Here is a 23,826-nt window from a genome sequence, read left to right on the forward strand (position 1 = left end):
GAATGAATGTTATTGAATGAGAGGGTTTTTTAGAACATTAAAACTGCTCTGGTAATTTCAGTGGTAGTCTGTGAAACCCAGCTATATCTTAAAATTTGCAAAATATAGTCCGCTTCAGATTGGTTGTAATCAATGCACAAAAAAATAATAATGCAATCTTAATCTAATTTTGATCAGGTGGGCAAGACCCATCATTTGGCCCACCCCTGCCTATGCCTGGAACCTGGAGCCTGGAGCCTGTCCCGCTTTTAATCCCAAAACAACTCCTTGGCGTTGATTCCCAGCATTTGTGTTGGGGCCCTTGTATAAATTTCTGCCATTTGGCACAGTTTGGTTATTATGTGGTGGTTGTAGGTGGTCTGGGGTAGGGGCGAATGGGTGGAACTGTTTTTATTTTTTACAAATTCAGCACAATTGTACTGCTGTGCACATCTGGATAAAGGGAGAGGTCTGCCTTCTTGGATTCCTTTATTTTTTGGCATCTGGAAAACTCAATCACTTTGGAAGTACTTGGATGTGTTTAGTGTGTGAGCCTCTGAGAAATCCTAATCTGCTGTGACATGTTAACATAGCATGTGATGGCACATGCCTTGCGTGTCAGCGAGTTCTGCAGGAGGTAAAGTAGTAAGCGAAGGTTGAAGATTCAGCATCTTAATGTGGCATAAAGCACTTCTGCTAAAGAGCTTACAGCTTAGTTAGAATCTCGTCTTTCTCTATCTGCAGACAGAGAGAGAGAAAGGAGTGGCATTAAAGCGAGGGAAGGCTTTTCTCTAGAGGAAAAGTGGGATCTGTTGTTGCCGTGATGTTACTGCTGTACCATAAATTTAGTTGAATTAAGTATTTTTTGTAAAATTTAGTGGCAATTTCTGATTGAAAATGGTTTCAAATTGCTTCAAACATTAACAACACTTTTCTCCCGAATGACTGTTATTTAAAGCATAATTTCTGTACATAGCTTGAATGACAATATTTGATATTCCCAAAATATCATATTTAGGGTTACATGTTTATTTTCTGACTCTAAATATGAGCAAGAGTAATAGTGATGAAGTTCTTGGTCAGCTGAAATGGTTTATCAACACAGATGGTCCTCATATGTGTGCATGTGTATATTAATGCTATTCCGTCTCTCTTTTTTTGGTACTTATGACCATCTTTTTCCACTTTATCCAGTAGAAATCCTAGCTGTGTTCAATTTAATGTTTAGTCTTGTTTCCATTATCCGGTGCGTGGAGACTCGGACTGTTTTGTGGCTGCAGGGTTAAGGCATGGAGGGCAGGATGCAGGAGTGATTAAAAATGTTTTCTAGTATGTGGGATGGACGGTCGAGCGTGGGGTGGAGTCTGGATGTTCTGGACTGCTGCCAGGTGTAGTTGTTGGATAATTGCATCGTTATCTCTGGTTCTCTGTGCTTGAGCTCCTTCATCTCATTAGACGGCAGTAAAGTGGCTATACAACGGCCCCACTGCACGCTTCTTTGGCAAAGCTGGTGCTCTTTAGCACTATTAGCTGCAGTATGAAATTAATCATAGCTTTATTTGTGTTCCGTACATGTGTTACCATTCAGCGGCAGTGTAATCTAACACTACGTCAGTGTTGCGATTAGAGATTGGGAAAAAACATTACCATACTGTACCGTTTCAATATTCTCATAGCATTTTGGGTCCTTTTTTACATTACAGGAATGTTTAAGGTTTAATACTTATACTTAATAATGTTGATTAATACAGACAATAAAACAATGAAAGAATTCTATATTTTAAACATTAGTTATTTATTTTTGCTTTGCTTAGCTTAGCTAGTTTTTATTTTATTTTATTTTATTTTTCTGTCACCTGGCCCCTGGTGATTCCCGCATCCTACTTGCATTTGGATGTTACAAGGTGTGTGAATATCTCAGAGTGAGATTGACAGAATAAAGTCATGATCCTTTACACGTCTTTAGTCATTTAATGAATCCTTTCGAATTGAATTCCATTTTTATTGGCTCATATTATTCAGTCCCTTCTCTATTCAAACCAGTGGCCCATCCAGAGAAGGTCACTGATTGGTTCTACCAAATAAAATATGTTCTGCACTTGGATCGTCTCTCATTCTGCACTTTCTGAACATGTGCATATTGTGTAGAACAGGTGGAGAAGAGGAAGTGATATTTTCTAGAGAAGAAAAGATGAAACACAGAGGCTCTTGTATTCAGGGGAGATGATATTGAAATTGAGATGATATTATGAAGAACCTATTGTCGTGGTTCTTGGTCTCGTAAAGAGGCTGATGACATGTAGCATGAAAGCGTTTAGTCACAGTGCAGAGGAATGAATGATGAAGCAAGCTGCACTGCAGAAAGCTGTCACTGCAGCTTCATGATTAATTCCCTCTCAGTACAAGAGAGTGCAACCACTACAACATAGACAAACCTCTGAACGTCTGCATTTTCATTTAGTGTGTTTGCATAAACTTCCCCAAATATGCATTGTAATGATGTTGTATGTGAAAGACCATAAGCTTGAAATGCTGAGTGTCTCTGTGATGTGACGCAGGTGATCAGCGCAATCATGCATCGTGCCTTTGTTTGTATCAGTGCAGGTTGGTTGGCTTGACAGATTGCAAAGCCCCTCGGGGTGTACGCCATTAACAGACTCTGCACATATGGCCACTTGATATTTTAAGCATGAAAATGTAGAAAAAATTTTTTTTGGAAAGGCTAGGCATTAATATTGCATTTACTTCACATTCCCTTGGCTACTCAAAGGGTATGTTTTGAATGTTTTTGTATTCTAACCAAAACTTTCTTTATTTCCTAGAATAACCTTTAAAATTGTTTTTATGGGACTATGATGTGATGCTATTTTTATGCCTTATCTTTTAATTTATAAAAAATACATTAAAATGCAAGACATACTAAAATTAGTACACACATTCAATGATATGAATTGCGTCTCTTAAAATATCAGGTATCCTGATGCTTTTATGACAAGGCAAGGTTAGTTCACATTGTAATGCTTTGTGACCCACTAAAAACATCATATTCATTAGTTATATATATATTTTAAATGCTTTTCATAGACGTATCTTATACTCAACGAGGCTACATTTATTTGATCAAAATATAATAAAACTGCAATACTAGAGTTGACAATAACTGTTTTCTATTTTAATATATTTGTAACATTTAAAAAAAATTTTCAAGATGAATTTTCATCTGCCATTACTCCATGATCAATTTAAATACAATATTAATTTTTTTAAGGGAAATAGACTTTTGAATGTTGGTGTATTTATTTAACATGCCTTGTAAAAAAATTAAGTGTAAGGGGGGAAAATTATTATTGTTATAACGTGTCTTTTTTTGTATGAAATGTTGTTATTATTATTATTTTATTAATGTCTTTATATTTGAACTTTTGTTTTTGCAAATGATTTTTCATACCATATGAAACCATATCAAAGATAAAATCTTGATAGTATTCTAAATTAGAGTTTTTTCAATCTTTATTGTTGACCCTCTTTTTATAATATATTGTTTACAACTTTATGTATGACACCCTATAGTATGCAAATAAAATAAGATCTGCCATATTCAGAGTTCAGACACACTTTCATTACACATTCATGTACCATAGTTTGAGAGAGGCTTAGGGCTAGATTTTTGACTGATCTAGGATTTGAAGCTCTTTTTATTTTATTTTTTATAGCTCATGCGATTTGGGTTGTATTTGCGGGGGGATCAATTTGTTTGTTTATAAGTCATATATTTCATTTACAACACAACACGAACCCAGCTGTGACGGTGTATGAATGTAACGTATGCTCTAGTATGTTGTGTAATGTCCTACAGTATGCTTTGCTCTAGAGGAGTGGATTTGGGCCACTGTTAGATTAGAGTGTCAAAGACTTGTTTGGGAAGGTGCCTAAGCTTGTGTTTATGATGTATGTGTTGTGTATGCAATCTCTCTCTCTCTCTCTCTCTCTCTCTCTCTCACTGAGTGTAGTTAAATGTAGAAGAGTGGAGCAGTTGTGTGCATGCATTAGTGTTACTATATATAGACCGAGGCAGATGTGGCGTGTGGAGGGAGGCCCTGATGTGGATAACATCACCTTGCCTGTCTCTGTCGCATGTAACATCCTGCTGGCTCGTGACTCAGCATCACCGCTGCAGAAACCAGGTCATGGCCATCGGCTCATGGGTCAACGCCAGCCTGAGGATAAGAGAATGACCGGAAAAGTCTGGAGGTGGATAGCAAAGGGGTTGTGGGAGTAAAATCCCACAATAGAGGCAGAGTTAGGTAGAGCCGTAGGGAGTGACAACAGTGAAGGAGTGAGTTTCTCCAGTTCATTCTTATTGCTCTGTATGCAACCTGAAACGTCCCATCTGGACTTTCTTAATAAATTACCCTTTATGAAGAAATTTCTCTGTAATTTAATGATGAACTATGCTGTTGTGGTCGTTAATTTCTTTCACATTACATATACATAAAGCTATAGATGAAATGAGATGAAAAGTTAATCTGAAATAATTTTTTTGTCATTGCCTTGACAATGACTCGACACACTAGACTAGCAAATACCGTATGCAAATGTTTATATATTATATTATATATTTTATACTATATAATTTTTCTTTCAATAGAGCATTACTAACATCACTTTCTGGGATCCTTGGTGTAATCAACACAATAGATGGATAAAATGTTTGGTGATGCATTATTATACATTATTCTGCGGCCAAAAAATACTTCGCTGTTTACAGCCATTCTGAATTAGTTGTGAGATTTATTTTATTGTATTTTATTTAAATGTATTTTATTTACATGTAGTAAGTGTAGTGAATATAGTTTTAAACAACTAAATGCAGTACTTAATTTTATTTTAGAATGTGGTGTTATTTTTACATTTAGATTTGTATTTTTTATTTTTTATTATTTCTATTTCTTTTTGTTTTGTTTGTTTTTTTATTTTATTTTACATAAAAATGAATTTATATTTCATTGTTTTAATTTACTTCATTATTCTATTTCATGGTTTAATTTTTATGTTTTATTTAACCTTATTTTTTTATTTAAATTATTTTTATTTTCCAGGTGTTGTAGGCCTCTTTTGTTGAACATGGACATCTTTGTATCTAACTCATTATAGCAGAATGGAATAAATCGAATTTCAAATTAGTTAAATGCTTTAACTGAATTAAAATTGAGCATTGTACATTTATTATTCCCATAAGATAATACATTAACTAGCCATGTTAACAAATAGATTTGGACCATATTCACACACGCCCCCTAGTGACGGGCTTGGAAAGATTTAAGATGGTGTTGGTGGTCTTGGCTCAGCTGGTTGCTATCTGCTTACTCACAGAGCCGTTCTCCTTGAGGCTCTATGAGGACGGCACATGCTTTATTTCATTATTTTGTTGCATCAGCATAATGAAAAATCATTGTGGTGAGTGAGAGTGAGACAGGTTGGTAGGGTTCCTGTTAGCATGGCTGGTGTGGTGCCACACTCCTCAGGTGGGGTTGGGTGGAGGGGTGCCATATTGACTTTTGAGCGCACCCTGCTGCCATGTACATGGCGGGGCGACTGTCCCTGTGTGGGGTGTGAGTGGGTTATATCACAGAGGCTTTAATCAAACCCAGTGGTGGGGCAAGATCGAAACTGCAGCGAAGCGAGAGAGACATAGTGTGACGGAGGTTAAAAGAAAGTGACACATGCACCAAGATGATTAAAAAAGGAAGAGAAGGACACAGTAATGGATTGAGGGAACAATTCAAGTGAGGAGAAAGAAAGATGCCATGGAACAAAAGCAAGGCGGATGTTCAGAGGAAGGAAGGAGGGTGAGGATATGGCCTTCAACACTGCAAGCTCAACTCAGTGTTTTATTAGGAATGGAGCCTTTTGTTTCTGTCCAGTAGTCCTTTGCGTCATGGTTGGGCTGGAGAAAGGCTTTGGGTAGAGAAGGTGTAAAATGTGTATGATTTTAGATTTTCAGTTCCCTAAAGGGTTTAAAAGTGCTATGTAGGTGTGTGTGAGATATTTAGGACCATGTGCTCATTTAAATGTTCAATAAGGAAAAGGATGGATAGTTTTTATTTATTTTTGTCCATTTCTGACACAATGTATTAACCTGGAGCAACAAGTAGATTTAATTAAAAAAAAAAAAAAGGTAACAAATAAATACATTTAATTTCTTAAAAAAAGCAACAACGCTTTGAAAATACAAAAATTATGTAAATAATACCAATAAAAAACAATTTACAATTTTTTTTTATACAAAATTAGAGCAAAACCTATTTAAACAAAACCTTGAACTTAAATTGAAATGTAAACAGAAAAAAATGATTCAAAATATAAGATTTAAGTTTTAATATAAATGTTTATTTAGAGAGATTTTTAAACTATTGTTACACTTCTTGAAAACCCCTTTCTGTCTTTGACCCATAAATATATAAAATTGCTTTTTTTTTTCAATTTGTGTGAGCGTTTGCTGCAACTTTGCGTGGTGTGAACTCTGGTCAGAGTTAGGGGTTTTTATTTTCCCATATTTTTATGAAAATAAAATGTATTAAATATTTATTCTGATTATATTTACAGTAGGGTCCACGTTCATTTTCAGCGTTTATTTGCGCATCTTCTCTATTAACAACGGCTCTGTGTAGTAACAGCTGCTCTATTTGAAATCACGCACCTGAGGGAATTTACCAATGATTAGAGAACTGGCTTTACTGACGAGATGCGCATTAATGGTCGGCGATCGTGATCGGAGCAGCCCTAATTTACAAAGCCTGATGAATTAAATGAAAGCTTTAAAATATTCTTCATGATTTGACTTTAAAATATTGTTCTCTTGTGTCACAGACCATCTCAAAGTCACTGTTTCCACTGTAGACAGCTATATATATATTATATATATATAAAACAATTATTATTTTCCAGGCTAAAAATATCACTATTTATCCAAAACATACTTACATGTTTTAAAGTATTTTATCCATCCACAGAATACGCACAATACTGTCTGAAAGCATATTGTGGCCTTTACTTCTCATGCCAGTAGCACTTATACCCCCCACATTTCAGGACATTATAACCTTGCCCTCATAGCAAGCAGATATTTTGGCAAACAAGCAAAGGACCAGTTAAGTACATTTTATAAGTGATAAGATGGAGATAGTTTAAATATTGCTGCACAAACACTGTGATCTTCACATTAATAAAAAAATATTTTATAGATCTATCCAGTCCAGTAAAACAAGACGTTGTGCTTCGAGGGAAGTTTGCAGGTTGTGTGAGTTTATGGCCAGGTAAATAGCCCTATTTGTTCAAATCTAGCATCTAATAGCATTGCAAGGCTGAACAATAGGACCCATTAGTTGTGTAAATAAATACTGATAAAAAAAAATGTACCGCCTGAATGCACTGTAAGTCACTTTGGATAAAAGCGTCTGCCAAATGCATAAATGTTAATTTAAATGCGGTTTTAGAGAGAGAGAGAGAGAAAAAAAACAAGAGCAGCTTTATTTTAGTCAAGCTAAAACTGATGTTGTAATATTACAACAGTGTGCCTTACAGGGTTAATGAAGATCCCAGATGGGCACATTCGAAGACCCTGTAGATGATAAATGCATCCCAGGTCAATCTATTTCCACCTGCTTATACTGGCTGTCTTATAAATCTCCTTTTGTATTGTCCTGAAAGGGCCAGACTCCTGAAGCAGCTCTTAACACACATGTAAGGTTTGGCCTAGTGAGGAAACATTTGTAGGCAGACAAACAATGATGCTAAGCTGCTTTAACAGGCGTTTCTATCTAGCATAGAATGCAAGCTAGCAGTGTTAATAGGCTGTGCTAATTAATTGTGTTACTTCGCACCGGGTGTTCAGAGTCTTAATGCTTCTCAGTTAATCCTATCAGAAGGGTCTGATTTGTTTGGTGGCGTGAAAGTTTAATTTGGTTGTCTGATGCTTGAGTAGATTGAGTAAGAGAAGGGATATATATGTATGCATGTATACATATATATGTGTGTGTATGTATATGCGTGAATGCGTTCACATCGACACTCTCAACCATAAAACACTCAGATAACCCCAACAGTCAGACACAAACACAGAGGCCAGCGAGGCTGAAAAGCCTGTCTGATACGATGTCTGCAGTCAGAGAGGACTAATATAAACGACAGCTCTATCTGATCAACACTGCATGTCTGAGATGAATCATTGGAGGCATATTTTCTGCCCAGAGTGCTGGGAATCGATAAAAGCAATCTGGAATGTGGTAAACAATTTCACTTGCTACTGGAGAGAGATGCGGCTGTAAAGTGTCTCTGTCTTTTTTATCTTGTATAGTCATTTCAAATCCTCAGGATGAACGCCGATAGGCTCCGATTGTCATAAATTTCAGCCAACAAAGCAGTATTTTCCTCCTCATAAATGAAGAGTTAACATGGCACTGTGACTGCACTTATATTACATATTACTGCTACATTAACACATTAAATGGTTCTATTTTTTTATTATTATTATTATGTTTGAACATTAAGTAATTTAATTAATATAAAAAAATACCTAATTTGCCATTACGTTTTAATTATATAATAGTAATATATAATCACACTAAATATTAATCACACTTTTGGATTAATAATTAAAAATATATATTTTTCATGTTATTACAATGTGTGTTAGTTTTTATCGGTTTATTCGGGGTTATTTTGTCCAGTAAATGCAACAGTGCCTAAATTTATTAGCCCCCCAAAAAGTTTAATGTACGTCAACTGTGTTGACTACAGTATTCACACACTCTTGGGTGCTGTGGTGGCATCATTTTATCCATTTATATTTTCACAATTCTGAAATGATTCATAGAGTGCACAATTTGCTGTTTAAACAGGCAAACAGTAACTGCAGGTAATTGTTTGTGCTTGTTACCATTAACCACCAGTAGGGGGCGGCACACTTAAACATCAAAGCTGGATGAGTGCTGCTCTGACCAGCGTTGCCATGGCGACAAGACTCAGTGTGATACAGGCCAGGCGTAATGGCGGGAAACAGAGAGGGCAGTGTAGAGCTGAGCAAGAAACGAGAGCAGAATATCAAACAGATGCCTGTTTACAGACTTCATACCTGTTCTTCACACACACTGGACAAATGAATCTGTCTATCTGTCTGTCTATCTATCTATCTATCTATCTGTCTGTCTGTCTGTCTGTCTGTCTGTCTGTCTGTCTGTCTGTCTATCTTATGTCAATATTTCATTACTTAAAAGACACAACAAAATGTTAATATAAACGTACAAAGTTGTTTTTTGTTCTGATAATGTCTCATATCTATCTTCCCCCCTTGTATGACTTTGTGTACTGTGTTAGATTAACTGGAACTTGTCCTACCACTTAAGTATCATTGCTCTTTTGTTTAATTGCTTCTATTGTCCTTTTTTTTTTTTTTTTAAGTGTCTGCTAAATGATTCAATGTAAATCATAATTCAGTAGCTCTCCATACACTTTTAACCTGAAATCTGTTCAGATGGAAATGGATCGGGAATTTACACTGGACCACATGCCTTTCCTCATTTCAGAAAACTTCTGCACGCTACCGGTTAGACTGTGTGTGTCAGACGCTTTCTTTACTCATATATCAGGCTCCAGTTCTTTTCCAAAAGCCTTTCTGAACAAAGTTATATTTCCTGCTTTCATGCTCAGGCAATCAAAAATGTCCAGAAGTAGCTTGACTCCAAAGAATATGTGCAAATCTGACAGTTCTTTCATTTTCCTTCGCCAAAGCCAAGCGAGTAAAACAAGCCTCCGTTCAGTTACTGGATTTAATAACTCTGGGCTGGCGTCAGCTGGCAGTGATGTTTCTGAGTGGTACCAGGTCCTGTATTCACACACACATGCACACACTCGCCGTTCTGAATGCCGGATGCTTCATCTGATCCAGTAATCTCTTCTAAACACACTGTGCTTTAGTTTATTCTGATGGGCATTGAGTTCCAGCAGGTAATTGGCTACTGAGACCGTTGTCTTACACACTTGTGTAAATGCAGATACACACATGCTGGAATCAATCCAGCATGCTTTGGCTGTTTTGTTTAGTGGGCGCTTGCAGTTGGGAGCTTATCGGTATCTCTGCCAGGTGCAGTTGATTCAGTAACAATTTGTTTTCTAATTATCTATTTTAGGAGGGATTTGGGGTTCGGACACCAAATGGTGTCCCCCTATACGCAGACCTGCATGCATTAATATACACAGACTCGAAAAGTGACTTATTCTTCTCTCTGCACTACCAGTGGAAGAGTAAAATACCATTGAAGACTCAGTGCTGGCTCTTGTTCATCTTCACACAGGATTATGGACACTAAGCAAAAAGAAAGCAGTCAGCTATGTAAGATAAGATGTGCACCATTGGGCCGTTGTAATTTCTGTCTAGAGGGTCTGCATAAATCAGTCAGCAAAATGAAGAAGAATGCCGTCCCCACAACAGATATCATACAGCTGTTTCACCTAAATCCTTTGTGTTCTGGAGTCATTTGGCTGAGTTTTGTATATTTACTTTGATTTTGTGGTTGTGCTGCGATTTGAATAATATAGTTATTATTGGTTTTAAGATATGCTGCGCCCCCTGTTTGAAAAATATCTTGTAATCATATTTTCTTTTCAAAACACTTGTTTCTCGAAAAGGTGCTTTTAGAGCCATTCTTTACTCTGCACTAAATCCATTTCCATATCACTTGCAACACACATAATAATATTATATCTTGGCTAATCTACTCGCTGCATGTAAAAAGTGCATAGTCTGTGTAAAATGACACCCTGAACATTTTAGTACACTAAATGTTTTTTTTTTTTCTTTTCTTATTTTTATTTCATCAGAACAAATAATGCACAGTAATTCAAGGCTCTTTGCTCTTTGGAACACTCTGCTGATCACTAACATTCTCATCAAGCCAAACTGACAAATCGACTACTTATTTGATTTCGAATAATATCAGTGAAAGAAAATGCATATGCATTTATGATTCTGAACATGCAGTTCCAGAAAAAAATTAGTTTTAGTTTTTTTTTCTTTTTGTTATAATAAAATGTTATAAAAATATAAAAGTTATAATAAAATTACAATAAAGTAAATTTATATATATATGTATATATAATTATTATTTTTTTATTTTTATTTTTTACCATTGTTGAAGTTGAGTCCGACCAGTAAGCAGCTAATTGGAATAAAGTGAGTTTGGGATGATGGATGGGGGTGGGTGTATGGTCTGGCTGCTGTAGGTTTGAGTAATGACTCACAACCTGTTGCAGGGATTAATTCACAGCGGTATGCCACGACGTTAACATCAACGCCAGACTGCACACACCAACTCAACAGGAATTTCACACTCGCACATTATTCCCATTTTAGTTCTGAAAAAAACAGTCTAATGGGTTTCGCATCAAAGTGTATTTTTAGACTTGGATGTGGCTAGATTAAGAAACAATCCTCCAGAGGTTCAGTTAGAAAAGAAAAGCTCTTTTCTGACCTTCTAGCTTGAACATTGCCTGGCAGAGCTGTTACTTGTTCATCAGCTAATTGTACAGCCTGCTCAACATGGTGGCAGTAACACAAACTGGGTGTTAAATGTACATCTTTAGCTCAATGCAATGTGTGCAACAATATCTGCTGCTTTTTTAATCTGTTTTTATTACATGAAAAACCTTGCATTTTACTAAACGACTGTAAACTTTCTGGATTCATAGACCACAATGTTATCCGTGTGTAATTTTCTAAATTCCAAAATGAAAAGTATGCATGTATAGATCATTCACAATGTAATCAATAGCATGCATTTATGGAATTGATCTGGTGAATTTCCATTTCGTGCTGATTTTAAAGATTCATAAAGGCTCTGGATTTGTAGACCGCGATATTAAATCCATAACCATTTTTTTGTGGTTATTATTATTTGTTTGAATACATTATGATGAGAGTAAATGAGGGAGTACTGAATTAATTTTATAGAAGAGGACAAAGAGATTCAGATTCTCTGTAGAGCCTAAAACTCATTCTCCAAGCAAAAATGAAAATAGTTTGTATCGTTTCTGCAAAATGATTATCTGTTTCAGGGAAAATTGCTGTAAGTGCTCAGTTATAAAAGCAAGTGTTTGTTGAGTTTTTCCATTTGAATAGGCTGTTTACATCCTGTTATGCTGACTTTTGAGTTGTTAAACTGTTTTGATCTCATTTGATGGTTAATTAAAATTAATTTATTTCTTCAGTTTACAAAGATAAACCTGATTCTATACAAAACACTGGAGAAACGGCATTAGATATCCCAGTGGATTAATGACAAGATGATGTTTCTAAACTGGGATCAAGAATTAGATTTAGAAATGATTGTGAAAAATTGCTATTCTTTTAGTACACAAACTTATGAACATACGTTTTTGCATTTACTATGCATCCTCAAGGAGCCCAGATCGGCATAAACTTTACAGTAGATTATTAACTCACAGTCTGTGCTGGTTTATGTCTTTCTTAGAAAATGTTCAAGGGCAGAGGGTGGCATTTGAGACTTGCAGCAACGAGTATCGCCAAGGCAACCAATTATGTATGTTCATAAAGTTTTAAAATGCAGTTTCATTTGATCAACGACAGACTACAGCGCGAGCGAGAGAGAAACTGATGACATCATTAGGCCTTAATGAGACTGTCCATTCAAAGAATTCTCCAGAAATGCAATATTCCCATTAATCCGGTAAAGGGAAGTCCCTGGAGTCACTTGTACATGTGAGAAATGTTGAGACGACTGATCTGGCATTGTTGCAGGCACCCAGCGGACCCACATTAACACATAAACAGCTTTTGGCTATTGGCATCTCTTTGAAATGGTGCTGGGTAAGCGATCTGTGTCTTCTTAACAGATGGTGGAGCTGAGGGTGGGAAATGTTTCACATGGCCCACTCTATTGCTTGCACTGGGTCGAGGTGGCAGCCAGGTATCCCCATGAGTGTGAATGGAGGTGTGCTACTATGTGTTAATGTTTCACACCCTTGCGCCACAATTAATGTTTACGAATGCGTTTCATTTGTCATTGATTACGGATTGAGAAACATAGGTTCTAGATTTACTTGATCCAAACATCCTGCAACTAAATTGTAAACCATTCTAAGAATAGGTGTTTTTTTATGTTTTTGAAAGAAGTCTCTAATGCTCACCAAGGCTGTTGTGAAATATTCTAACAGTTTAAAAGAACTGTTTTATATTTTATTGTTTATTTAAAATGTAATTATTTTCTGTGATGTCGAAGCTGAATTTACAGCATCATTACTCTTCAATTTCTTCTATTTCACATGATCTTTCAGAAATAATTTTAATATGCTGATGAAACATGCTCGAGAAACATGCCTTATTATTAATGTTTAAAACTGCTGAATATTTTTGTCGAAATGTACTATTTTTTTAAAAAATTCTTTAATGACTAGAAAACACCATTTATTTGAATTTTGAAATGTTTTTAAGGCATTCTTGCTGAATAAAAGTATTAATTTATTTCAAAAAGTATTATAACCCCAAACTTTTGAACAGTACTGTGCACTCATTAGCATCTCCTACATCTAGAAGATATCCTCCTCTTCCATTTGCTCTCCAAAATTTGATTAACTGCTACCAATTGAGACCACTGACAAGTATGCAAGTTAGTTTTTCTTGAATACATTGCATTAAATACAGTATTCTCAGCGCCATGCTATACACTCTCACAAAAGCTGTCAAAAGCCATCACTGGAATGGGACCTTTTCAAAAGAAACATCTTTGTACCTAAAGTTTCCAAATGTACATATCATTGACTAAAGTCTACATATTAGTACCTATAAGTTATAACGTGTAACTTTTGAAAAGGTACCACCCAAGTGAGAACTTTTGTAGCTTTATTTATAAGAGAGTAGGAACTTCCCAAATCCTCTTCATATCACAAATATGTACCTGCTATAATTATTTTAGCCACGCACAGGAAGTTTTATCCATTTTTTTGATATAACATTGAGTCAGAAACAGACTACGCCGCTACAGATATCTGCCGAGTCTGTACATGATTGAGAATCAATAACATGTTCCTTTTGTTTTGCAGGAAATAAACTCAATAAAGACCTGAAACACTACCTGAGCCAAAGGTTTCCGAAATCCTCTGCTGACTACGAGCTTCAGCAAACCATACGTGACAACCTCTACCGCCACGCTGTGCCTTGTGAGTACAATTATTCTCTATACTGTACACTGCTGTATGTTGCCCTACTTCATTCTTTTGCTAAGTTCATGTGCAGAAGCTGTGTGAGCCTCAAAGTGAAGGCTGGACTGTTTGTTCTAAGGCTGTGGAAGGGAGGACACGTCAATATTTAAAGAAATCCTCCTTTTGATTGAGTAGGTGGCAGCCATGTTCCTGGAGAGGTGTGATGAAATAGTCTGTGTTTTTTTTTTATCCTTGTAGAGGAAGAGAGTATTGGACATATGTGCAGTTGAGTGGACGTGCTTCGATTCTATAAGACCGATGTTTCTAGAAGTCCAGAGATTTTCCCTTGTGTGTATCCGTCTATAGAAACAGGCAGAGATTTTCATGTATTTTAAAGAGGTAACGCTGTAACTGTGTGTGTATAGAAAATAGACCTTTTCATATGTGCACATGCTACCAGTTACATTGAAATAATTTGACGCTAAAGCTCTGCTGCAAAACCTAGTAAAGCTGCCTACCTGCATCATAGACATCATCAAAGCTGTTCTAAAAAGTAGGAAGCAACATTGTTCTTTTGGTATTATCAATGATTAATCCCAGAAGGTATTGAAAGGAAACACTGTAGAAAAAAATGTTTCTGCAATTAGTAATAACAACTTAAATAGCCAACTTAACTAAATTAGACAAACGTTAACTAAACTTATATGTTAAGTCTGGCATGAACACGTAATTATTTTTCAGAAACAACACATATATTAACATTAATTTTTTGTTACATTTTAAGCGGCCATAACTTATCCTAGAAATATTTTTTACATTAAATGCACTGCAAGGAAAAAACTTTATATTTTTTGTCGCTATAGTATACATTGACAATAGGTCATGCAGTAGTTAACATTAAATAACCATGAACAATATTTTACAGAAATTATTTTAAATCTTATTTTATTTTAATCTTTCCATACACTACCATTTAAGTACCATTGCTTTTTCTCAGCAAGGATACATTTTACTTATCGAGAGTGACCAGTAAAGACATTTATCATTTTACAAAAGATTTATATTTTAAATTAATGCTCTTCATTTGAACTTTCTATTCATTAAATAATCCTGTAGAAAGAAAAAATGGTTTTCAGTATGAAATAAATGCTTCTTGAACAACAAATCTGAAAATTTATGAAGATTCGCTTGTGTGATGACTATAGTATTGGGTGAAAATTCAGTTTTGCCATTTATTACTTTTTAAATTACATTTTAAAATCAATTAAAATAGAATAAGTTATAGTATGTTCATTGTTAGTTCATTGTACCTTATTAATGTTAATAATCTTAGCAAAATCATCACAGACAAAGTGAGAGAAATATTGATTGTAATTATACACTTTTTTTATTTTACTTGATACTTTTTTTTATTTTAGTATAAAGAGTTTGACAAAAGAGAACTTGCTTTCCATTAGGCAAGAAACAGCAAAGCAGCTCTCTGGGTTTTTTTTTTCTTTTTTCTACAGCTTTGCTGACATTCTGCTTTGTGCATAAAATAGTTTTGATAAGTCATAATATTTGTAGCAGCACTTCCAATGCTGTCTAGTTGAAAGGAAAACCCCCACTCAGCTTTAAACTGTTTGGATGGTGAGTTTTGCATCATCTTCTGGTTAATAGAGCTATAGACAGTCTCAAACGAAACACACTGATATGACAGAAAGTGAGTGGCAGTGTGTGTGTGTGTGTGTGTGTGTGTGTGTTTGAGAATGATTGACAGAGATGACACAGCTGGAGGGACAGATGGGAAGGAAAGACAGATAGTAGTGGGCTCCATCTCTTTTCTCTACTTCATCACTGTTTCATGGATAACAAAAACATAGCAGTAGCCTCCCAGAAATCAAAGCCATCCATATGTGTATGTACCCTGAAAAACTAAAATCATTGGCTTAATTATGAAGTGAGCCATTTCTGCCGTTATTAGCATCAAACTGAATTGGTTTGATTGAACAATGGAGACAGAGAGAGCGTTTGGGTTTCGTTTATGAACCGTTATTGTTACTGAAATTGTATGCTTCACCTTTAAAGGCATGATATTTAGATCGTTGGCATTGAGGACAGATGAGACATGTGAAGGAGGTCATCTATGTGAAACTAGAGCGGGGGGATGTGTCCAGATGCTCCAGAATCAACTTCTAAAGCAGTTCAGCGTTTGCGAGTATTCATATAACACCAGTTCATGCTGATCAGGGGTCAAAATGTATCTGTCGTAACTTGATAAACAAGATGATCGGAGTGGCTGGAGATGATCTAGATCACATGATATGTAGAAAATGGGAATTTGGCTTTGGATCTGGTCAACCACTTCAGTAGGAAAACTGATCATAACCAGTTTAAAGCCAGTTACACACTGTACAGTTTTTCCACAAATTTGACCCAAGGCAGTGTGTACACAACGCTTCAAAAGTTTGAGGTTTGTAAATGTTTTTATTTATTTCACTAAGACTGCATTTATTTGATAAAAGATAAAAACTATTCATGTGATGGCAAAGCAGAATTTTCAGCAGGCATTACTCCAGTCTACAGTGTCACGCGATTCTTCAGAAATCATTCTAATATGCTGAAACATGTCTTATTTTTGTGGAAACCATTGTATATTTTGATGGTTTTGATGAAATGTTATTTATTTATATAATATTTGTATAATATAATTTATTGTCTTCATAGATCGATTTAGAAAGGTTGGTTCCAGCAAGATGCAAACATGTCTTGAAGAAAGCATGTGCGTTTAATGAGGTTTAATGGAGCATCTTGCTGTCAATTACCTGCTGATTTTACATGACGTGATGCTGGTGAACATGACAGCATTGAGTCAAGATTGATCAGAGCTTGTGAATGTGAGGCTGGCTGTTGGGATGTGTGTGAGGGTCAGTTGGTTCTTATGCATGAGGAATTTGGAAGGGGTGCAGCTGTCTCTTTTGTGCAATGATGGCCCGAGCAGATAGTTGCCTCACCAGGTGGCCAGTGGCTGGGAGTGTGTGTGTGTGTGTGTGTTGTGTGTGTTTGTGTTGGGGGTATAATGGCCGGCTGGAGAAGAGTGACAATAAAGGCATGTGACCCTGAGACAGGACTGCATGGCACTAATACAATTATAGATACAGAGGCTTTCATTATAGATACAGAGGATTCAGCTGTCATTAATGTATGTCTTCCATGACTAGTGCCTCTCAAACTGAGTTCAAGTGGTAACACTTATGTATTTATTTATTTCCCCAAAGTTCTCTGGTATACTTGATTTTGATTAATTAGTCTTGACATTCTGGAATCAAATATTTTTCCCAGACAACATAGTTGTGCTAGTTTCATTATAATTGTTTGTTTTATATATTTTTATCATTTTTATTTGTGAAAATATTAAATATGTGATGAACATATGTAAAAGTAGTAGTGACAGTAATAATAATAATAATAAAATAAAAATATTATTATTCAGTGGAAGTTTCTGACCAGCCAAATCCTTCATAAATTATTATTTTAATATTATTGACATGTATATTTCAGTATTATTATTTGTAACATATATAACATTATTATTTGTAACATATATTATTTGTAACAATGATAATTTATAATACTTTAAAATGTTTAATTATTATTATTTTATCATTTACTTTAAAAGTATACAATAAAACATTTCTGTAGCAATTATTTAAATTGGTATTTGTTCTTATAAATATTGTTTTATTATTAGTATTATTACTATTGTTATATATAATTGAATATTTCTGTCCAGCCAAATTTCTTCATTCCTGGTAATTGTGATAAAATATGAACAAATGTGTCTTGCAACCTTTCTTTGAAAAAGCAGAAAAAAATTTTTTTCGTTGAGACAGATGCAAATAAAATGAGCTACTAACTAATGTAAAATGTCCTGATGCACTTTCAGAAAAAAGGTATAAAAGTGGTTACTGGGGCAGAACCTTTCCAAAAGGCACAAAAGAGTCCATATTAGTACCTAAAAGGTACAAAAGTTTATCTTTTGAAAAGGTACCGCCCCGGTGACAGCTTTTGTACCTTTTTTTCTGCGAGTGTGTAAGCTATGAAGCCAGATGTCCATTACACATATCATTCTCCTTCTGTATCTCTTGTTTGTCAGAATAATAAATTCTGTTTATCCCAATCTATCCGTTTCTCTCATTTTGCTTCCAAATCTCAGCTCTCACACCTAGAAACAGGTACATATGAAATGCTTTCGTGACTCTGAGTACATTTGATTTCTCTGATTTGTTGTGCTGTGATGCAATAGCGAGGAATGCTAAAAAGGCTTTGCCCCTTTGTTCAATTTTTGTTTTTTCTCATTTCGCGTTCCACCTTTTCACAGTCAACATAACAGATGCCACTGTAACTGCGTTCCCTCCCTCAGTGTTTTCACATTTCCTTCTCATTCCCTCTGTTCTCCTCTTCATCTATCACTCTATTTAAGCCTCTGTGGTTAGCCAGCCCCTGCTTGCCCTCTCTTGCTCCCCTCCTCTTTCCTGCATCTCCACACCCCCCTCACCATCCCCTCTTCGGCTCTCTCGCTCCCTCCATCCCTCCATTTGTTTTTCTGCTCAGTAGCAGACAGCAGGATTGCAGCTGAAGACAGGTTGCTGCTGCGTTTTCTTGGCAGAAAGAAAGAAAGGATTACCGTCCGGAGGCTGCACTGCGGCGAGGCAAGTCCGTCTTGTTTTTCTGCATGCTTTCAGTCTCGATCTCCTGAGATGCGGGCAGCAGATTAGAGGGTTTGTGGGTGATGTATGGGGCTTAGTGCGTGTGGTGGATGCCTCATATATAGGCTAAAGGGTTGGATTGGGGGTGGGGTTGTTGTGGGGGTGGGGTCGGGGTTGTAGTGGGGTTGAGTCAGGGGATAGAATTAGAAAAAAGAGTGAAAATTGTACCTTTCAGTCAAATCTCGTTCACAGGGACAGATGGCTCCTGACTGAGAAACTTTCTCATCAGTATGATTTATTTTCAAGCTATTGTCTATAGAGTCCTTTTGGGGCACGGACCTCACTTTTCCTCAGCGAGCATGTGTGTGCGTGTGAATGCATGTATATGTGTGTGTGATGGAATGATGATGTGGCAGAGGGAGTACGGTGCACTGAAGGGCCATCACCCTTGATGTAATGAGCAATGATCAACTCACCACCTGAACAAAAGCATCCAGCGTTGAAGCAGTGCAGTGAAATTCAGTTTGTCACTGCCCTTCGCACAACAGTGCACACTACAGATCCCTCATATGCTGTCTCTGACAGGTTACTGCCCAGTCATTTGTTGTCTTATGATGTTAGACATCACAAACATTGTTGCTAGGTAGATCTCTGCATCTGAGAGAATGTGTCTGTTCATTCTGTGACTCGTAGCTTTTGTTATTTCAACAAAAAGCAGGCGTTTTTGGGTCGAATAGGCAAGAAAACAAATGCAGCTGCAAATTTGCATCTTCTCTTCAGCTAATTGTGTTAACGTAGTCTTCACAACCACCCGTGTCTGTGGGAGCTAGCTAATTAGCATTTAGCTTGTGTGCTACTCTGTCTGCTGACAAGCAACTCGCTTTAACCGCAGGCTTGGAGACGGTTGATCTGAAGAACGCCTCGGTTGTGAGTCAGCTACGATTAGTAGTTGGAAGAGAGATAATACCTGCAGGGAGCACAAACATTCGGGTGAGTTTTAGCATTGACGGTCTACGTCTGGATGGTGTGCTTTTTCGCTGTGTCACATGGTTTAATCAAGGATGTGGTTTTTGCCATCCAAGGTCTGGTCCTCTCTGTTTGGGTTCGTCCTGTATTTCCAGGCTCCATTTTGATATGTCAGCTCAAGCTTGATATCACTGAGAAAGCATATGTGGGCGGCATACTGAGAAATTTAACGAAATGTTCAGAATCCGAATCCCATTCCACGTTTTCTTTGGCTAACACCTTGTTCGGAATAGACGAGTCTTCTCAGGCTGTTCTTGGCCTGAAATGCCCATTCACTCACAGCACTTGACATTCTGAATTCAAAGACATTTTGTGATTAATTTGCAAGTCAAACGCACCCACAGAAAGTGTTGATCACTGTGAGAGTGGACTAACTAGAGACCAGCATCAGGCCTGTCCAGGGGGCACTACTTTGGATGAGCGGATTTAAAAAGAGGTTTGGGGAACAAAAGGAGAAGAATGCCTCTTAAGATACCACTCCATTCATGTGCTTTGTCAGAACAAGAAAGACCAGGACTGGGAATCTGCAGCAAGCCTTTTTTATTTTTTAGATGTCCTTCAATATTGAAGGTTGGAATTACTCCTGGAAAACTAAAGTATCTTCAGCTTAGTTTTCAATTGTCCTTTATCCACATGGAATGGCACATACTTTCCTTCCTTAACGCACTCATTATAAACCGACTGTTCATTTCTAAATTAAAGGGATAGTTCACCCAAAAATGTATGTTCTGTTATCATTTACTCACCCTCAAGTCAATCCAAATCTCTATGACTTAGTTTCTTCTGTTGAAAACAAACAGAGTTATTTGGAAGAGCGTTTAGAAGAAACAACTTTAAAACGGTGCTGACTTTCAATGAGACATTTTTCTAAATATCTTCTATGTTTCACTGAAGAAAGAAAGGGGTTGGAAAAACATGAGGCTTACAGAACATTCATATTTAAGCGAACTATTCCTTTAATCATGTACCCATCACAGAAAAGCTCTAAAGATGCAGCTCTACATGCATACTAATGCCTTCACCTCCATTTTTCACACAACAAAGCGATTCTGGTTTTCTACAGAGGTTGGAAATTTGATGTTATGTAAAAGGTGAGCTTTAAATCCAAATCACAGCTCCACGGGGCTGAGAAGATGATTCACGCTGAGCTCCACCCCAAAATAGAAGCTCATAGACAGGCCTCACGACACAGTGTGTTTCTGTCATTACCTCTGGCCTATTTCCTCAGGGTTTCATCTGGAGATGCGTGTTTGTCGTTTTGCCACTGCAATCATTCAGCTCTGCGGGCAACACGGGAAGATTGAAAGATTTGCTTGAGAATTATGGGACTTGTTTGATGGATGAGGGAAGTAATTTTGTTGAGTGGCTATTAGTGGTCAAACGGCTATTCAAAACCAGATTCTTTTGATTTAATTTAATTTCAAGTTCACACGCACATTTTAAGCTTAATGTTGAAAGATGCAGAACAATATGGGGATTTTATCCCAAAGTGATAAGATTAATTATAGAACAAAAACATTATTAACAAAATTAAAAGGTTATTAAATAAAATATCATATTACTTTTCTTCTATAATGGAACATTTCAAGTTCACATGCACATTTTAATGTGAAAGATGGAAATCAGTATGCAGATTTTAGGTGATGAAACCATATTGCTAAAAACCCAACAAAAACATTACTCGTCATTACTCACCCTCATGTCTTTCCAAACCTGTATGACAGACTTTCGTCTGTGGTATGCTAAAAATGTAATAGGAAAACCCACCACATGGTGAAATTGTACCTTTTTTAGGTTTTGATACCATGTGAAAGGGTTCAAGCCCTTTCCAAAACTGTTTTTATTTTGTCCATAAGTTATGGCTATCTGAAGTTGGCTGATAGCTATGATTTTCAGGAATGGAATTTTGAGAAAAGCGGGTTTCACTTCACTTCAAGGTTTAACGAGAGCTCTCTGTCAGGAGCGCTATACTGCATCAGTTTTCCATTGTTTATCATGGGCATGGTGTCTGAACTTTTGATCACCTCTTGAATATTTAGATTAGTTAGAAGTTTACATTTAGAAAAGCAAGCACAGCGCAGCAGTTTGGGCACCTGTGCATTAAACTGACTGTCATCGCACTTTTTTTCATAGTTTGGCTGGTCCTGCGACTTATAGTCAGGTGCGACTTTTTTATCAAAATTAATTTGACATGAACCAAGAGAAATGAACCAAGAGAAAACATTACCGTCTACAGCCGCGAGAGGGCGCTCTATGCTGCTCAGTGCTCCTGTAGCCTACACTGAGCAGCATATGGCGCCCTCTCGTGGCTGTAGATGGTAATGTTTTTTCTTGGTTCTCGGTTCTAAATAAATGCGACTTATAGTCCAGTGCGACTTATATATGTTTTTTTCCTCATCATGACGTATTTTTGGACTGATGCGACTTATAGTCCAAAAATTATGGTAACTTCATCCGATCCTTCATCTCTGCATGTGAAAAAGTCCCTTATAACATCATTTAGGGCACTGATATCAACAAGACTTAGCAGACTGAGATGAGCAAGATAGTTTAAGTGAACTTTACGTGGCGTAGTTACACAGGACTGGCGGGAAATTTGCATTGATACACCTTTATCATATAGGTTAACTGTTTTTGTGGTGTTAGGAGAAAGCACCTCCACAGCACGTTCTTAACATATAAGAAAGACCGTCTTTTCTGCTTGCTGAAAAAAACAAGTGAATTTTGCCAATATGTTTTCAAAGATGATAGACAAGATGTTCTAGAATAATAATTGAATGAAAACCAAATTTTTACAAAAAGATTTACATGAAACCTATTTTTCATATTTTGTGAAAACGTCCCAGCATGACATCCGATAGATATCAAGAAAAATGTCTTTTTTTGTCCCAGTGTTGTTTGGGACGCTTGGAATTTTCAATGTACAGACAAAAATAGTTAAAACATTCTTACCATCTTATTTTGTGTTCCATAGAATTAAGTAAATCCTTCTAACTTCCATAATGAAACACATTTCTGAATTGGATAATATTTAGTAGGAAATCATGTAGCATGGGACTTACTATGTCTTTTGGGTTTTCTTAGGATAATAGTTTAGATTGTTTCTCTGTGCATATGGACATAATTCCATAATTAGAAAAGGCATTTGGGGGCATTTTACATGCTGGTGAGTCTTATGAAAACCAATGTTTGTTTTCAGGCTCAAAAGAAGCAAAGTTTCCTTACTTTAGCAAAGGAAAACAAGTCTCCTCTTGTCTTATATAGAAAACCTCCGACATTCTTCTTTACAAATCCTCGTTTTGTACTTCTAATTAGTGACTGTTGTTTTGATCTCTCTGCTGCATATCCATGTGCATCACTACTGAGCTGGCCATGTGTAATTTTATTTATGGTTGAACTAACCTTTTAACATAACTAATACTGATTTAAAAAATATAAAGTCAGTTTTGATTTCACATTCTTTAACTGCTATAAGACTAAAGATTTAAGACTCATTGGTCAGTATTTTGTCTGCTTTTTATGGAGGCTTAATAAAAGGCGGCAAATGACTCTGGCCAAAATGTGGTAACACACAGAAGCCCTCTCCCCTGCTCCTGCCGTATGCCCCAGTGGCCTGTTGGAGTTAAACAATAGTATTGTATGCATGCACATGGTTGGCCTGACCAGCCTGATTTTTATCTCATTCAACCTCTAATCCCCATCCGAGCCTACCATTTGATTGCCTTAGTCACGTCATATTTGTATATGTACGTATGCAAGTGAGAGAGAGAGAGTGTGTATCTGTCTGCAAGTGTGTGTTGGAGAAGAAGGAGGGGGGATGTGGCGGAGAGCGAGAGAGAGAGAGGTGGGCGGGCGGAGGTGGATGAGTGTGAGCCTGAAGACGTTTAGCTCAGATGGTGTTTGCTGTGCGAGCCTCTCA

The 23,826-nt window shown here is 36.6% G+C and overlaps 1 protein-coding gene across 1 annotated transcript in view; it reads left to right on the forward strand.

Annotated features, from left to right (window-relative positions):
• The window catches only part of LOC113110990 (membrane-associated guanylate kinase, WW and PDZ domain-containing protein 1-like), a 121,341-nt gene that overhangs the window by 38,504 nt on the left and 59,011 nt on the right, over positions 1-23,826 (forward strand). Inside the window, 1 exon segment of the mRNA XM_026275347.1 lies at positions 14,095-14,211. Within this exon segment, the coding sequence (XP_026131132.1) occupies positions 14,095-14,211 (117 nt within the window).

The sequence above is a fragment of the Carassius auratus genome, chromosome 11, assembly GCF_003368295.1.
Source record: "Carassius auratus strain Wakin chromosome 11, ASM336829v1, whole genome shotgun sequence".
NCBI classification, from domain to species: Eukaryota; Metazoa; Chordata; class Actinopteri; order Cypriniformes; family Cyprinidae; genus Carassius; species Carassius auratus.